Source organism: Rhipicephalus sanguineus, chromosome 2 (assembly GCF_013339695.2).
Source record: "Rhipicephalus sanguineus isolate Rsan-2018 chromosome 2, BIME_Rsan_1.4, whole genome shotgun sequence".
Lineage (NCBI taxonomy): Eukaryota > Metazoa > Arthropoda > Arachnida > Ixodida > Ixodidae > Rhipicephalus > Rhipicephalus sanguineus.
The window spans coordinates 63605405-63622493 of record NC_051177.1 but is presented as its reverse complement, the minus strand read 5'-3'; the positions used below and the strand labels follow the sequence as shown (position 1 = coordinate 63622493).

The 17089-nt window shown below is 47.8% G+C and overlaps 2 protein-coding genes across 2 annotated transcripts in view; both read right to left on the bottom strand.

Moving 5' to 3' along the window:
- Nucleotides 1–17089, bottom strand: part of LOC119383109 (pyrroline-5-carboxylate reductase 3) — a 600945-nt gene that overhangs the window by 295407 nt on the left and 288449 nt on the right. The gene's annotated exons all lie outside the window — the stretch shown is intronic.
- Nucleotides 1141–12229, bottom strand: LOC125757346 (acid-sensing ion channel 2-like). The gene is made up of 7 exons (XM_049412848.1): nucleotides 12215–12229; nucleotides 9735–10083; nucleotides 9291–9454; nucleotides 7104–7222; nucleotides 4082–4242; nucleotides 1937–2045; nucleotides 1141–1226 (listed from the first exon to the last, which is right to left on the bottom strand). Coding segments are annotated over exons 1-7 (990 nt in total). The 5' UTR covers nucleotides 12217–12229.

The window sequence follows — 17089 nt, the reverse complement described above, 5'->3', positions numbered from 1 at the left end:
TATGCCGGGGTCCACCAAGACTTCAGTTACGTATTTCCGTCACGGAAATGACGTCGAAAAAATATGCACGATCAGAAAGCAAAGAAAAAATGTTCCGTCAACGGGCATCGAACCCACGACCGCTCGGTCCGCAACAACAGATGCCGGGCACGCTATCCACTGCCCACGGTCCTTTTTTCTTTATTGCCTGCTTTTGACAAGAAACAGACAAACAAAAGAAGAAACGCTATTTACAATACAAACACTGGTTGCGATAAAAGGGAGAGGGATCGACAGGAAACCGCGCCACGGTCACAGACTATAGGCCTTTTATATCTACCACTCTCCCGGTTGGCGTAAGGTCCCTATCTAGGGACCTTAGGTTGGCGGGGTGGCGTTGCCCTCTGGGAGCGGTAAAGTAAAGTAATTCGTCATTACTGTGGCCTCCGCAAGTAGCACCTGCAACGCGTTACACGTCCCTCCCATTCGGAGCGTTTACAATAGAAGTTTAATTTTGTCATTGCCTTAACACTCCGCGAGGTGGCAACCTTAGCCAAGCGTCGTAAAAGCGTCGGCCTCGCTCATAGCTCTGCGACGCGCGCCTGCCTCACCTGGCTGTAACACCGCGTTCCCCGCTCATGCGTTCGCCCCTAGAAAAATCGCGGCCGGGCTACTGGGGCGGCACGACGCGCTTCGCGTTTCCCTCTAGTCCGGCCGTGGTGTTCAATCACATTTTAACATACCGCGGGATGGCGACCAAGTTCTGCGTCCGATATGCGACGCTCTTCTGGCTATCACACCTCGTTCTCTGATTTCGCTTTCACCGTTAACTACTACAGCTACCACAAGGGTTTGTTCAATCATTTAACGTAGATGTTAGTCGTCGGGATAGAGAAGTACCACCAATCATCAAAGTGGGTGCATCCACGTTAAACGGTGCTATAGCTGCCAGACACCAATATACATTGTGCAAACTCTCTTATTTCAATGTACAGTAAACATTCAGTAACTTCTGCAAGGGCCCGCTTCACTTTCGTGTTATTCCGATTCCTATGACGGAGGGATCAACCATGTTTTTTGTTGAATGTTACGTATCCTGTCATAAGGCATGTATGCGAGAGTGTCATATTTATGTTTAGTTTCGTACAAAAGGTGTTACTATTATCGCGCTGTCATGCACAATGCCTCCTTGGTCCAGTCAAGCTGCTCACGCAGCTTTTCTCCCCGGAGGACGTTTCTGATCTGTACTACAAAAATAATCAAGTCAAAGTTGAACACTGCCTGACGTTGTGCACCGATGAAAAATCAGAAAGATCGAGATATTCTTACCGGTTAAAGCGGCGAGTTGGGCGTGTTAATACACAATTGAAAAAAAAAAAAGGCTGCAGCGCATTTTTTACCGGTGGCTTGCAAAACGACACGTAGTCGTGGCTGTGGATTCCTGATTCGACAACGGCGTTTTTACAATTAACATACAGCGACCAGATCCGAAGTTTCGGCTAAGGTATAGGAGAACATTCGCGAAGTAGTTTTCGAGGGATTTTAAAGAGCCACTATAGTTTTGAAAGATATGAGTCGTCTACAGTAAAAAAAAAGAAAATTAAAAGTGGCGTTAATAAGACTGAGCACGATTGGCTACCTGGCAGGAGATATGACAAAAGTAACTAGTGCACTAGACGGAATGATTTCTTAGTGTAGGGTCATGGGGTACAGCACCTAACACAGGGCGAGAGAACAGAATGCGCAAACTCGGCGCTAACCGCAGCGGTATAGCGCAATAGAGGGCGTCCGCTTCCGATGCGGAATGAACCGGGTTCGATTCCTAGTGCTGCAAAGACAGTCTTGTGAACGCTACAGAAAAGAAAATTGACCAGTTACAATTACTATAATGAAAAATTCCCCTTCCATCGGCTTCCACTAAGCCATTCATAGACGTTGAGCCGGCGGCCGCGCGTACTTGCCTCTCTGGTGTACATGCTGCGGTTGAGGCTGAAGCCTCTCAGAGGGCGAGGCCAGCTACTGCGGCACGGATACTGGTACGGCTCCGGAAGTGCTGCCCTTTTCTCCTGCGAATTGTCGCAATGAGACAGCAAGTGAAGGAGAGGGGAGAACAAAACAAGATCGGCCAGATGGACGTTCGGTTCGCTACCTTACTCACGAAAAAAGGAATAACGAAGGAAAAGATAAATTTTGTTCGCGTTATTGTTAACCGGTATGCTTGGCTACAAGATTCTTGTATTTTCGTTTTAGCCGAGAAGTTTTTGTGAAAGCATGATTGTTGTAGTTACAATGCGGCACTTAAGATACAGTTCCCAAATTACTTATGATCGGCTATGACAACATTTTATCGAACATCTATGTTACGTGTGGACATTCAAACTGTGTGAATACTTGTGTTTCGTCAACTTTTGCGTTGCGTGGACAGATTTTTGTATTGGAGAACTTGGACTGAGTGCGTGAGTGCTGCACTGTGTGCCTTCGTACAGCCTTGCGCTTATTTTCTACTTTGTGATGTCAACTATTGTGCAACAGAAGAGGAGTAGCCGGCGCCACGCATTGGCACCAACCTCTCCTTATATACATTTAATAAAAAAACGAATGAAAAAAAGCCTATGTTCTATTCCACCTTGTGAAGGTTGTTCACCAGCGAAGCTGTCTAATGTTTTATTTGGCCGCAGGTCACACACACACACGCGCGCGCGCTCTCTCTCTCTCTATCTCTCTCTCTCTCTCTTATTCCCTTCGCCGGAGCTGCTGACGCGCTCCGCTCCACAACGTTCGCTATTATACCACCTCATGGGGTGGCGTATGAACCGCGCGCGGCCAACTCATGGCAGCATCAGAGAGAAAAATGAGCCCTTCCCCGGCAAGCACGGACACGTGGTTCCGGGCACAGGAGGCTACTCAACGCGCGATTCACCACTAGAAGAGAAGAAATAGTAGAGAAGGAAAGGCAGGGAGGTTGACCAGTTTAGGACAACCGGTTTTCTACCTTACGCATGGGAACATGATGGGGGAGATTTAAAGATCAAGAGGAAAGAGAGAGAAAGACAGCACATAACACAGCTCGCACACAGTCACAGTCCGTCACTCTTGCGTGGTGGGCGACATCACTGTCACAGGCGCTTGTCCAAGTCCGTTTCTTTTAAAAACCGAAGTAGCGCCTTCGTCGCCTTCAGCTGCGATTCACTGTGAGAGTGCTCTTTTTCTCTTTGTGGCTCGTCAACTGCGTCACGAACACGCGGCCAATGACTGTCCTCGCACTCTTCGGTGGGTGTCAGTTTGCGGCCGGCATGGTGGTACTTTCGCTGAACCTTAAAAGCTATCTGCGGGTTAGCGAGTCATTCCATTTCAACAATCCCCTTTTGGTACATCGCAAAGCCGGGTACGCGCATATTCACAAAGCTCTCTGGTGCTTTGAAAGTATAGCTTCTTCGCAGTAGTAGTCGTTTGGAGGTGAAGCCTGCTTTAAAGGTTATTTGGTATTTTAGAAATTTTTGCTAATAGAGAAATTATGTACACTCCGTAGACTAGTACATGCCACAGTGCACCAGAAATATACGAGTACACTCGACGCTCGCAGACGGGGCTAGACAGTATTAGAATATTTCTAGTGCATTGTAACAGGATTGCATTTGTTAGATAGCTGCAAACGCTCCCCTTCCGGGGTAAAAGCAGCGCCCAGCTCTGTACTCGGCGGCGACGCGAGGCCTTGGTTATTCTAGCTCACTGTACCTTGGTGCCCGTGAACAACTCAGGTTGTTGTCTCTGTATATTCAAAATCACTGTATTGATATTAAATGAAGACTATGTTACTGTTATAACAGCGCATAGCGGACATTGGCCAGCATTTTACAGCACTCTCCATAATTCAGCCAGCACTAACAAAGATTAGTAATAATTTAGTCGTATGGATCTAACATTAGCAAGCATTTATCCAGCGTTATCCAACGGTGTCGGTGCTGGTAGCATGCAAGTAATTACGGTAGTCCAGAACACCACCGCTTACCGTTCACTGTCCACAAATCGTGGGGTGTATGCGCCAAGGTATATTCCCTGTCGCCTACATGACAACGATGGATAGACAAAGCGTGGTGTTCACCATTGTGAGGCTGATGTGGGTCACGTATCCAGGTTCCGCGAACACCGCGTCGTTACAGAGCACGGGTCGGAAGCCATGACCGTGAACCACGACCACGAACCCCATCTCCGTCGTGGTGGGTAGGTACTCGTGCGCCTGGGCGTCCAACACGAGCTCCAGACCTGGGACCCAATTTATGAAGTTTTTTTTATTATCTTGTTTTCGTAAATACTGCTTGCAATTGGGAATCTGCCTTCTATAATGTTATGACTAACCTAATGGCTGAATGCCATCTTTCCTTAAGGGAATGTCAGTGAAGACAACGTTTTGACGAACAGACTTGTCTAAGACAAGTCCATTTGTTCAACGATTTTTCATCGCGTCAATCTAGCGACGTAGCCAGGGGTCTGGTTTGGGTGTTCAAAGGGGCTCTAAACGACTTTTCCAAGTAATCATCGAACGACCTCAGCATCGGAGTTTATTGCCTCACAAACAGATTGCTGCAAAGATTTCTCGAATTTTTTGAAGAACGAGCGGAGTGATTTTTCGCGCGCTTGAAGCGCCTTTTCTCTTCCCTCGTCTGGCGAATCCGCCGGAAGCTACAGAGGGAGGACTGGCACGGGGGAAAGAAGTTATACGTCAGCGCACGTCATGACCTTGAGCGCGCGTGATAAAACGCGATGGTGATTACTGTGCGCGCTAGTGTGGCTACTGTGCAATAGTAGCAGACCATGGAGCGCTGCCGGCACCCCGAGGCAAGAAGCGCATCTGATCCAAACGCCGCTCTTGATTTCTGTCGGCTATTAGCCAATAGCATTCTACCTGCTGCTCAACGTCAAACAGCAAGCGCATACAGCTCCGAAGAGAGTGAGCGCGGGCCTCTGCATAAAAAGAGTGCGCCTGAGAAAAAATCGGCAGATCCCACGCAGTGTGGGAATCGACGTAATGCGAAGTAGCCAGCAAAGAGCTGCATACATTGTCTTGTTTGTCATTGAGGCCTATGAAGTCATTCATGTCGTGACATCTAGTTCGCCATATATCGCGAGATTGTCATACATGCATACGTGTACAATCTGGTATATGCCATGCTAATGAAACATATATTCTGCTACATATATAGGATGCGCGACCTGCTATTTATGTTCGGCACTCCTGTCATGCCATGCCAATTGAGGCATATATCCAGTTAACAAAATGGCCGCGAGTGCACCATGAGCGTGGCGTCTAAATCCTACCTATATAACATGCATGTCATGATTTTCGTGTTGCCACTTATCTATGTTCGCCACACAGACGTCGCGCAATACCAATTTTGGTCTATATCAAGCTAGCGAAACGGCCGCCAGCGCACCATGAGCGTGGCACGTAAGTCATGCTGTACATGACATACGTGTTATGATTTTCATGTTCACTCCTGTTATTTGTGTTCGAAACAGTCACGTCCTGCAATACCAATTTTGGTATATATCAAGCTAGCGAAACGGCCACCAGTGCACCATGAGCATGGCACGTAAGTCATACTGTGCATGGCATGCGTGTCATGATTTTCATGTTACCAGATGTTATTTGTGTTCGCCACACACTCACGTCGCGAGATACCAATTTTGGTATATATCAAGCTAGCGGAACGGCCGCCGGCGCACCATGAGCGTGGCACGTAAGTCATGCTGTACATGACATACGTGTTATGATTTTTGAAAAATGTTAATTTTTCATCCTCGGCAACATCTCGTAATATGAATCACTCTCCCCAGCGCGAGAAGTGGAGTTTGATCTAGCAGACAATGCTTTTTTTTCGTACTGCAAAGAACGGAAGCACTGGGCTGATGTCATAGTCGCCTTGCTTTGTGCCACTACGACGAGTGGCCCATCCAAAGGCAACGTGGCAGTTTATCTTCCTTGAAGATCGGGCACGTAACAGCGCCAAGCGTTACAGCGAAAAATCTGGCCGATAAAATAGAATCTTTCTGCAAAATCCGCCCCAGAGCAGCACATTGATGAAAACGAAATATTTGTTCCACATAAATCGCAAAAAAACGCGCGTCTCTGCATGGTACAAGAACACTCTGTACCTGTACTGTACCTGTACAGGTACAGGTATAGAGTATGTATTACTTTTTTTCAGTGACTCCTGACTTGCCCCGTACATGACTCTCTATAAAGAAACCCGTTAACTCTCTTTCGGGTGTCCCACGTCTCTCCGGCAGGAGTATAATGATATCCTAAGAGAGTGCACGTGTATCTTTAAGGAGAATCGTATACGTGGCAAGTGAGGACCCAAAAAAGAGAGTCAAATGACTCTTTTTTCTTAGAGTGTACCGGAACGAATGTTTTCTTCTTCCTCTGTCAGTGCGGAACACGTGCGGCTGTACATTATCCCTTGCGTCTATAATCGAGAGAGGTAATAATCTTTAATGAAAATCCCGGAGAGGTTAGCCTGGTTTGTCGCCTGGCTTGCTACTCCGGGTCTCGGGTGATGGCTATGGTATATACAATGAATCACATACACACACACGGTACGTACAGTCACGTACGCTTAAAGTCACATACACAAAAGAGTCATTCACAAACTTTGGTTCAGTCCAGTGTTCCTCAAGAACACCAACAGCGCTTTGGTGTTGCGCATCGTGCAACCGCTGTCTTGCCACGATCACTAAAGCTAGTCTATGTTAATGACAGCAGCGATGTTCATCCTTCGGTCTTCTTCCCCTGAGTAGGGTCGCAAATCGGACGCGCGTCCAATTTCCTTTCATTGATTTACTGAAGCTCATCTTCGCTCCGCCACGGTGGTCTAGTGGTTATGGCGCTCGGCTGCTGACCCGAAGGTCGCGGGATCGAATCCCGGTCGCGGCGGCTGCATTTTCGATGGAGGCGAAAATTTTTGAGGCCCGTGTACTTAGATTTAGGTGCACGTTAAAGAACACGAGGTCGTCGAAATTTCCGGAGCCCAATACGGTGACTCTCATAATCATATCGTCGTTTTGGCACGTTAAACCCGAGATATTATTATTATTATTATCAAGCTCATCTTCCTTGATCTTACCGTCTTCGGGAGAGGCAGCCGCATGGTACCGGTAGAACTCTTCGTTTTTCTGTTCAGCCGAGCCGCAGTGGAAACAGAAGCAGTTGCCGTAGTGAGAATCGAACGTCGGGGTGAAGAACCTGCGAGTGGAATGCCTCTGCAGCACGACCACAGAATCCTCTTCAAATCTACAACCACTAAAAATACACACACACACACACACACACACACACACACACACACACACACACACACACACACACACACACACACGCACGCACGCACACACACCCACACACCGGACTCACTATGGAATCTACCTCGGCCTAGGGAGCTTTGTATCTGGTGAGTTCAAAGAAAGAAATGCTGTGCTCTGCTTCATGAATACTCCTGTAGAGCATTCACCAACCTACTCACACAATCACCATCCTTCCCCTTCACGTCATGTATCTGTTGTTTTCCCGAACTCCTTCTGCGTGCAGTAGCAGGCCAGAGGCACTACACTTAGGCCGACTTCTTCGCTTTTTAACACGAAAGTGTTTTATGCCGGGATCCACCAATACTTCAGTGACGTATTTCGGTCACGGAAATGACGTCGAAAAAATTTACACGATCAGATGGCAAAGAAAAAAGTTCTGCCAACGGGCATCGAACCCACGACCGCTCGGTCCGCAACAACAGATGCCGGGCACGCAATCCGTTGCGCCACGGCCACAGACTCTAGATGCTTTACAAACGCGCCTTTTATAGCTACCACTCACCCGGTCGGCGTGGTGGTGTTGCCCTCTGGGAGCGGCAAGGTAAAGTAATTCATCTTTACTGTCAGCTACCATCATCAACTACTACAGCTACCACAAGGTTTTGTTTAATCATTTACCACGGACGTTAGCCGTCGGGATGGAGATGTACCACCAATAATCAAAGTGGGTGCATCCACGTTAAACGGTGCTATAGCTGCCAGACATCAATATACATTGTGCAAACTCTCTTATATCAATGTACAGTAAACATTCAGTTACTTCTTAAGGGCACGCTTTACTTTCGTTTTATTCCGATTCCTATGACGGAGGGATCAACCATCTTTTTTTTTTTTTTGCCACTACAGTCTCTCTCTCTCAAAGACATTCTACGAAGGATGCATTCAGGCAATATCCTTTAGAAGTCAAGCTCTGTTCTCTGCTGGAATGGCAGCAATGTCTGCTACCCCGACTTACCGACCACAGCTCTGTCGAGTCGTCGTGACGTTGCGGTAACGTTTTCCCTAATGCTTGTGTTCAAGTACATTCCAGCTATGTTTATTCGAAGGGCACTCAAAAATATACGTTATAATTAATGTTTCCATATCATCCGCATCATATTTAATAGTCTGAAGCGAGAAATTAGGTTGTTCCAAACACTTTGATCCGCGGGACGGTGCGACGGAAAACCTGGGGCCGAATCTGACAACATTTTCGTTCGTTTTGTTCGTAAATGCTCTTTGCCATTAGCCAGCCGGTTTCGCTAATGATATGTCCGACATCAGGATTGCCAGGAATTTCCTTTCACGAATCATTATAGAGTAGGAGCTTCTTGCGAATACGGACCTGTGTGAAAAGGGAAAAGTGTGCTACACATCTCTTTGGTGCTGCTACCAGTAGTAGAATGAACCAGAATATTTTTTCCTATTACTGCGATAGCATTTATATGGACACTCGAGGCGCATTTCTGCCGTCCGCGTCGCCGTCATGTTACGTATAAAGTCCAAATCAATGACCTCGCTCCTCGCGTAGTATGTTCCAGGTGTAAGCGAAAACTTGCGAAGGCTGCAAACGGGCGCGGCTCGAGCAGAGATTAAACGCGCAGGCCGGCTCTGTCGGGCGAAGGAGCATGAAGGAGTGCCGGGGGGTGGGGAGAAAGGTTGCGTCGCTCAGCCCGCAACTGCGAACTTTGATCAGAGATTAGTAGACAGCCCCTACCTTTGTACGTGAAGTGCTCACACGCTTACTTCGCGTTGAAGCGACAGATAGCCCGATAACCCCTTCGCTCACTGGAGCGGCCATATTTCCTTACACCGACGTTTTGTATAGTCACGCGAGGTTGGATCCTAATGGAGTTAGCTGGTATCCTTACTTCGTGTAACGTTTCGATTACTTTGTATCACATTCATATTGCTTCGCCCTTGCAACGAAACTGTGACTTTTTGCAATCATTCGCGCGACGCTCGCTTACATTTGGTCAGTGCAATTTCTTCGCGCGTAGCGGCAATACGCGACGGTGTCCCATAACTGGTGACCGAGACGAAAGAGACGTCGCACGGTGCTGCGCTCCTCCTTGTACCTTTGGGCCATCCAGACTTGCAGCTGCCTGAACAGTTCGTCATCACCGCCGTTGGGCTGCGCACACGAGAACAAGGACGAGGGTGTTTCACATCATGTAGCGTATACAGATTATAGGAAGATCGTAATTGCAACGTATTTTGGAACACCTAGGACTACTTGTGTAAAGCTATACCAAAAAGTGACCTTCCAGAATGCACGCCGGCTTAATTAAACAATGATTTTATTGACTCATAGACTGAAATAGCAGCTATTATTAAAAAGAAGCGCTTGATAGCGCTGTGACCTGGGATTCTTCATGGCACTTCTCAGGTGATTTTTCCCCTTGCACACTCACCTCGTTGTAGGTGGCATTGGCAGCGCAGTTTCGTTCCAATACCTTCTGGGGCGCGCCCTTTCTTCCGTGCAGCGAGGCTTGCGCCGCGCAGAGACGAGACCGCCGCAGCGGGTTGGCGTTGCACACGGTAACGTCCGGGAAGGCCATGGCCAGGCCCTGCTCGGAGCTATAGCTCGTGGCCACGGGGAAGGCGGCGTACTCGCTGAATACCAACAGACACTCGAGACCGCACTGGCCGACCAGGAATGTGACGACCAGAAGCCAGCAAAGCTTACGCAGCAAGCCGCCTCGCCGGCCGCACAGCACGTCGCAGCCGGGGCCTCCGCATTCGGCCATCAAATCGCGAAACCTTGAACAAGAAGAAGTTGGTGCGAAGGACAATGCATGGACAAAGGCTGCGTAAACACAATATTTTTCGCACTGTTGGAGTGATCGACAGAGGTCTATCGATTGCGGTGAAGTCATAGACAGCACGAAGCGTAACTTCGGTCGCTGCGGTGGCCGCGTTTCCCGACGCCAGCGTTTTGTTGAGTTATGCCAGGCTGCATACTACAGAAGATAGCTGCTAGCCTTAGTGTGACCTTATGTGACCCTATATACGTGCGTTGCACACACCTGAACGGACCTATAGTGTCGAAGGACAGTTAGTGCGCCTGTCGGCGTTACACAACGTTATCATGCTTAATAAAAGTTCCGGCAGATCCCACGCATTGTGGGAATCGACTTCATGCGAAGCAGTAAGTAAGAAGAAGCTTATGTCGGATTTTTCGCTTGAAGCCAAGCGTTACGAGGTAGACCGACATCATTGATTAGTCAATTTAGTGTAGATTTAGTACGCGTGCGCATCTAGTCGGCTTCCCAGGCACTTCACTGGCGTGTCAAGCGTAGCCCATAGTCCGACGTAACGTCGGCACTCACTCTAGAGCAGAGATGTCAGTTTTATAGCAACGAAGTTCACGCTACGGTGCGACGATGTGCATATCATCAGTAGCGGTCGTCGTCGTACACGAGAAACGCTTGACTATCGCTTCCGTAGTCAATGTTCTAAACGCGGATAGCCATCACTGCAACCACTATTGGCGTTCGCCCGACATGTAGGGTCTTTTTCCTAAGCAGTTTGAAGCACGGGCATGGCTTCGTGGTAGAATAATTCACTGCTGTGCAGGGTGTCTGGGTTCGATCCCGGCTCGAGCCGTGGTTTTTATTCTTCACTTAAATCGGCAATTTTCGCTCATCGACAACACCGCCGACGCCTGCAATAAATGTTCTGCGACACGAACTCCTTAACGCTTTCGCGTTACCAAAATCTATTCTCGCTCTGTCTGGATTGATATATACTGTGAACCACTTGTGGTGCATACACGTATACCACGGGCCGCGAAAAGCGGGTGTGTGCCACATGGCTAGTGGAAAGGGTTTCATGACGTACGCGACAGGGAAGTCACGTTATTCATGCCAGGACCTGTGAATCGTGTTCGTGATAAACTCATGTCCTCCTGTGCCAATTTTCGTATATATCAAGTTAAGGAGACGACCACGCCTAGACGTAGGCGGCTGGATAGATAGATAGATAGATAGATAGATAGATAGATAGATAGATAGATAGATAGATAGATAGATACGGTGAAACTGCCTTTGGTTCAACGAGAAATGCTTCGCATTTAATTATAATAATATCTGGGGCTGTACGTGCAAAAACTACGACATGATTATGAGGTGCGCCGCAGTGGAAGGCTCCGGAAATTTTGACCATCTGGTGTTCTTCAACTTGCACTGACATCGCACAATACACGAGCATCTAGCGCGTTTCGCCTCCATCGAAATGCGACCGCCGCGGTCGGGATCGAACCCGCGACTTTCGACCCAGCAGCCGAGCACCGTAACCACTGTACCACCGAGGCAGACTTACGCGCAATAAAACTTCCATTCGTCAAGAGCGTACTCTGAAGCAGTGTCATTGCTTCAGGAGTGCTCCCGCTTGTAGCTCTGTATGATCTTGTCCGTGTCTTCAGAGCGCAACCTCATACCAGAATGTGCCAACAGGGTGGCTACTTGGGCTCGTTGGCATTGCATTCTAAAAGGAAAAAGCTTGCGCTTTGTCCTATCTTACTTCTTTTCTCAAACATTCTGCGCACAAAGAAAGTATTTTCCTTTTAGAACAGAATGTGTCATTGCTCAAGTTTAGTGGTGGGGCGTGTTTGCCGGATTGCGTGGCCTCAGAATAAATCGTCTCATTTCCAGTGGACGTTGTTGGCGGGGTCGCTTCGCGCGGCGTCTCGTTATTTCAACTGTCTGATTCCTATGGTGCAAACGCCGTGAGTTGGTTGCATGTATCGTTATTCCGCTCGGTTCTCCCATTCTTCGCTGACTGCATTCTTATTCCCCGACACATTCAGCTCCTGCGTGCTTACTATGCCGAAACAAGATCCCAGAATAGTTGCGCATCCGCCGGGCGCATCCGAGGGAATAAGTTCACTTACATTATTTTTCGAACACCGTTATCCTTAATCAGAAAACGTCAGCAACGGCCGTGGGCATCGAACGAAGACTGCCGACCGGGCTCCTGCAGAAAAAAATAAATACAAACAAAAAAACGGAAGTCAGTCATCTATTCAAACGAGCCAAGAGATTGCTTTCCAATTTTACCGAAAAGAAGAAGCGCGGGAATGAGCCGAAGCAGGTGTTGTGGTAGGAGGCACATAAATCATTGTTGTGACTAAAATTTGAAGTTTACCTGCAGGAGATTCTGTCCAGCAGTGTATGACGTATCGACAATTAAGGTTTTTCAATAGTAGGTGTGTGTGTGTGTGGGGGGGGGGGGGGGGGGGGCGAGCACAGCCGTACCGTCTCCTAACTGACGCTTTTGTATTCGAGCCAAGTTTCGCAGCAGGTGATAACTGCGTAGCAGCCGCAGGAAATGTGACCGTTAATTTCCTGTCCCCTACATACGGTATACTACGTCCAGAGAGTGTTAAGGCACCGCGCACTCCTCCGGAAAATGGAAAGAGAAAAAAATTTAAAATAAAGCTTGGTGTACGACACAGTCACTGGATTTAGGTTGAATTAAGAAGCAATGTGCGTATATAACAACGCACACCTCTACTTTTGTTCTGTCATGTTATATAACTTGAATGCTGTGGAGAGATTGAGGTATATTGCACCTCGGCAATTTCATTTCTATACGTTTCGCACCAGAAGGGAAATAATGATTACGTTAAAGTAAGTAAGCAAATGCTAAGAAAATGAAATAGCAAACTGAAACAAGTAAATAAAACACATGGCAATATGGACACCTTCTCTGGCAACAGTTCCCTTTACACTAGACAAGCGCATACATCAAAATTACCCAACAAAATTACCCAACATCAAATTACCCTTTCCTCCAGACACGTGTGGCACATACCCGTATACCACGGGCAACGGTAAGCGGGTATGCGCCGCAGGTGATTGACAGTTTATATCTTCCCAGGAACAGCGAGAACAGAAATTAGTAACTTATAAATGCTAGAGCGTAAAGAAAAACCGACATCGGCAGCGTTGACCCGACGAATGCAAAGAAGAAAAATCGGTATCCCAGCAGCAATCGCATCCAAGCAATCTGAGTGGCAGTCAGGTATTTTACCGCATACCCACGCCATGTCAGTAAACTGCTTTGGAAAAGGACCCTATACAGGCGTAATGTCGGAGCAGCGTCAATTCTGATTTCAGTGCTGGCTATCATATTTTATAAAAAAAGCAATAAACATTACATATGTACTCCTATGATACGGGCGTAATGCCGGGTTAACGTCAATTGTTGGCTCCGCTTTCATAGAAGTGTAATAAACATTACATTTCCATTCCTATGATTCAGAAAGCTATATTCAAGCGTTGCTCGACCCCGGAGGAATACGCTAACGAAAGTTACGTACGATATTCACATCATCGTACCGTAAAGTGCCCTTCGTTTGGATAATGGTGACGTATGTGCTCAAACGCGAGTGCTGACGTTACGTCACACCATAAGTTACCTTTTCAACGCCAGTGTTGTCGATGTGCCTGGTAAGCCCGTGATGTGCACAGAACTACTGCGCTTACAAAAACGCGTCGATGCACCTCGTAACGCTTGGCTCAAAGCCAGAAAATGCAGCGTAGAACAACTGGCTGACTGCTTCGCATGAAACCGATTCCTACAAGATGTGGGATCTGCCGAATCTTTTTCTTATTTCATGCCATAGCGGTTACGGAGACCAGCGGCGGCGGACAGCTATGGCTGCTGTGATCTCATAACAGCTTTCGCTGTAACAAACTTCAGCGCCGACAGTGCCCGCTCCACGCTGGCCTGCGTGACAGGCGCGCAGAAGTCCACTTGCGTTAATATAAAAATCTCTGGTTGCCACTGTTTTCGTTTTTCGCACAATTTCAACATGTCTTTGCTTTGGAACTCCTGCCTGAGGTACGCTCTAATACTGTACCCTGAGATATGCATAATTGCTCACGTTGCATGACCTCAATTGTTCCGGATCACCAAGTTTTCGCGTGAACCGAAAAACGATTTTAAAAATTTTGGTTTCACTCCGGAACGAAATAATAGGTAACGTTTCGGTTACGTTTTCGTTCCGGTCAAAAAAATCGTTGTTTTTTTTTTCGTTTTTCGTTTTTGGTTTTCGTTCCGTTCCGACACACTGGCACAAACTGACACTCGACCACATCTTTCTGCCCGGCCCCTGATCAAGGAGGTGCCCCCCCCCCCCCCCCCCGGAATAAATTTCTTCCTACGCCCCTGCTTGCTGCCGGCATTTACATTATCTATCATATAGCAAGCGCTAGCAACATGAGTCAGGGCCGAACAGTGCTGCACTAGTTTGTGAGAGAATACGGTAGACGAATTCGTTCTTGAACATTCACACAGGACGAGCGCTGAATGTTCCTTATAGCCTCTGTCTTTTAGCGCTGCATCAAGAATGCATTTGTACCAACTAGCCCAACTTTCTATCCTGTTGCAAGACGAATTCGGTCGGAAATGCGTTCTTCATACCTTGTTGCACAGAATGGGTGTGGAAGGCGCCAGAAAGAAAACGCGATACACCTGCTGTGTCGCTGTGCAACGCACGAACGTAAGAGACTTGACCTTCGGGAAGCTTTACGGCACTTAAGTGATAGGACTTCTTATTGCAGAAGACGTCTTGAGACCATGGCCTAGCTCTTGCATCGCGTAGCCTGTGGCCTAGCTCGTATGACACATAAGCGTCGCTGTGCTCCTTTAGACCCTCGCTGGGAAAAGGAGTGCTGCTCAGACGTGTTTACACAGAGATTTGCTCAAGCTCCCCCCTCTACGTGTATTTAAAAATTTAGGCCCGTCGACCACGCCTTGTCGGGAGAACGTTGTTGTCGCGATGCTTTGGTGATTTAAAAGAAGAAAGAACATCGGCTGAGCTCTCGAGGTTGTACATACAAACCCCGTTGGAGTAAGACCTTTGTTCGTGCATAGTATTAATGCTTTATAAAACATTTCGGAACTATTTGCACCGGAGACGACGGCCTACAAGTACCTTAAGTTCGTCGCCGGTATACGTATCTTTTCTTCCTTCTTTTTCTTGTGCATAATTAACACGATCGATCAGAAGTGCCAATGTGCGCCTATATGGCCGAACAGCCTGGAGAATGCGGCTCCTTCTGGCACACCTTCCACTTATATCGACGCGTGAAACATAAAAATCGATATTTTAATGCGACAGCGTTAAAGAGCTTGTTTCGCAGAAATTTCAATGGCGGTCTCGGCGTCGGTGACGGCGTCGTTGGTTGTGAGCGAAAAATCATCATCTTGTCCGTGACCGAAAAATCGAGAAAGATGCAAATAAAACAAATAATAATAACCTATGGGTTCGATTGAGAATCGAACCCGGTGCGCCCGCGGGGCAAGCAGGTGTTCTACTGCAGAGCCATGGTATTTCTTGAAACTGCATCGGAAAAAAACACTCTATGAATGTGATGTAGTGGAAGTAGTGTCCTTAACGCATGTAATATTGTGTGGCAGAAGTGTAGAATCGTGCCACGTGTCAAAACACGTGAATTGCTCAACTAGTGGGTGTTTTAAAGGCCCACCCATTACAAAGCGCTCAGACATATTTAATTATCATCATCAGCAAAAGCATCGAAAAAGTCAACAGTGGCGTAGGTTCGCGTGTTGCCTTACGGACGTGTAGTGGGCCCTTCGCTGATTCGCAAAAGGAATAATTATGGCGTAGTGGGCACTTAAAAACTGTACTTACAGTACACATTCTAGGATACTTTGAAACGGCCAATGATACGCGCACAATCGTTCGTTTCCTTACGGCACGATTTAGGCATGTATCGAGAACCGAAGCCAGGCTAGCAATTGAGAAGGCGATGTGCACGGGGCCCGATTACGCTACCGCGTTCTACTCCTGAAGGCGAAGCTCACGCGTCCTCCAAGTTTTCTTTCTCCTTTCTGTTTAGATATACATGAAAGCGTTAGAAAGGAACATTCAAAGTTTCAAACATGGGTGCGTGGGCGAGGGTAGTAAGAAGCCATGACGCTATGGTTCATTGTGACTCAGCCCGACGCGGACAAAATGAATAAGTGAATATGAAATATATATGTCGTTTTGTCCATTCATACAAAAGGGTGAATGAAAAGGCGTGTCGCCACAGAGCCCATCAAAGACTTCACTCCACAACTTCACCGATCATAATATAACTTTGAAATCTCAGCACGCATTCTGTAAGGGTTTTTCATGTGACACTCAGCTCGCCGGCTTTGTTAAAGGAGCACTGACACAAAATTTCGAAGGCGAGATAATGGGTGAAATAGATGTATGTGGAGCCGTACACAACGTCTACGAAATATCAAGGGCCAATATAGCCTAGAACATATTTAAAATCAATTTTAAAGTGCATGCCGCGCGACTGAGCGAGATGCGAGCGCTTCGCGACGCCGACATCAACGCGGGGGATGCGTAAACAAACCTACGTCACGAGTTTGTGTTGGCTGGTGGCTGGTTGTGCCCTTGCGCTTGTGCCGTGCTACCTGCCATTTCTTCCTCCGTGCCTGCGGCTTTGCGTGTGCTAGTTGTGTTCTCTTCCGCTGTTCGCTCGTCGTGCCCGTTGGCAGATGTTATGGTCCGCTCACGCTAGCGGCTAGCCTGCCGCAACGGCGCGGTGCCGCAGAACGTCGGCCGTCGCCGCACGCGCGAGAGCTGTCCAACTTGCACGGCAAGCTTCGCCGGCGAGGCATTCGCGCCTCCGAAAAACATGGCAGCACTGCCAAAAGCGGTTGTCGTCCACTTCGAATCTATCAAGTGGCCGCCGTGCGCTCTGTAACGTGTAAGTTCCGAACTGATGCTTCCATTTGC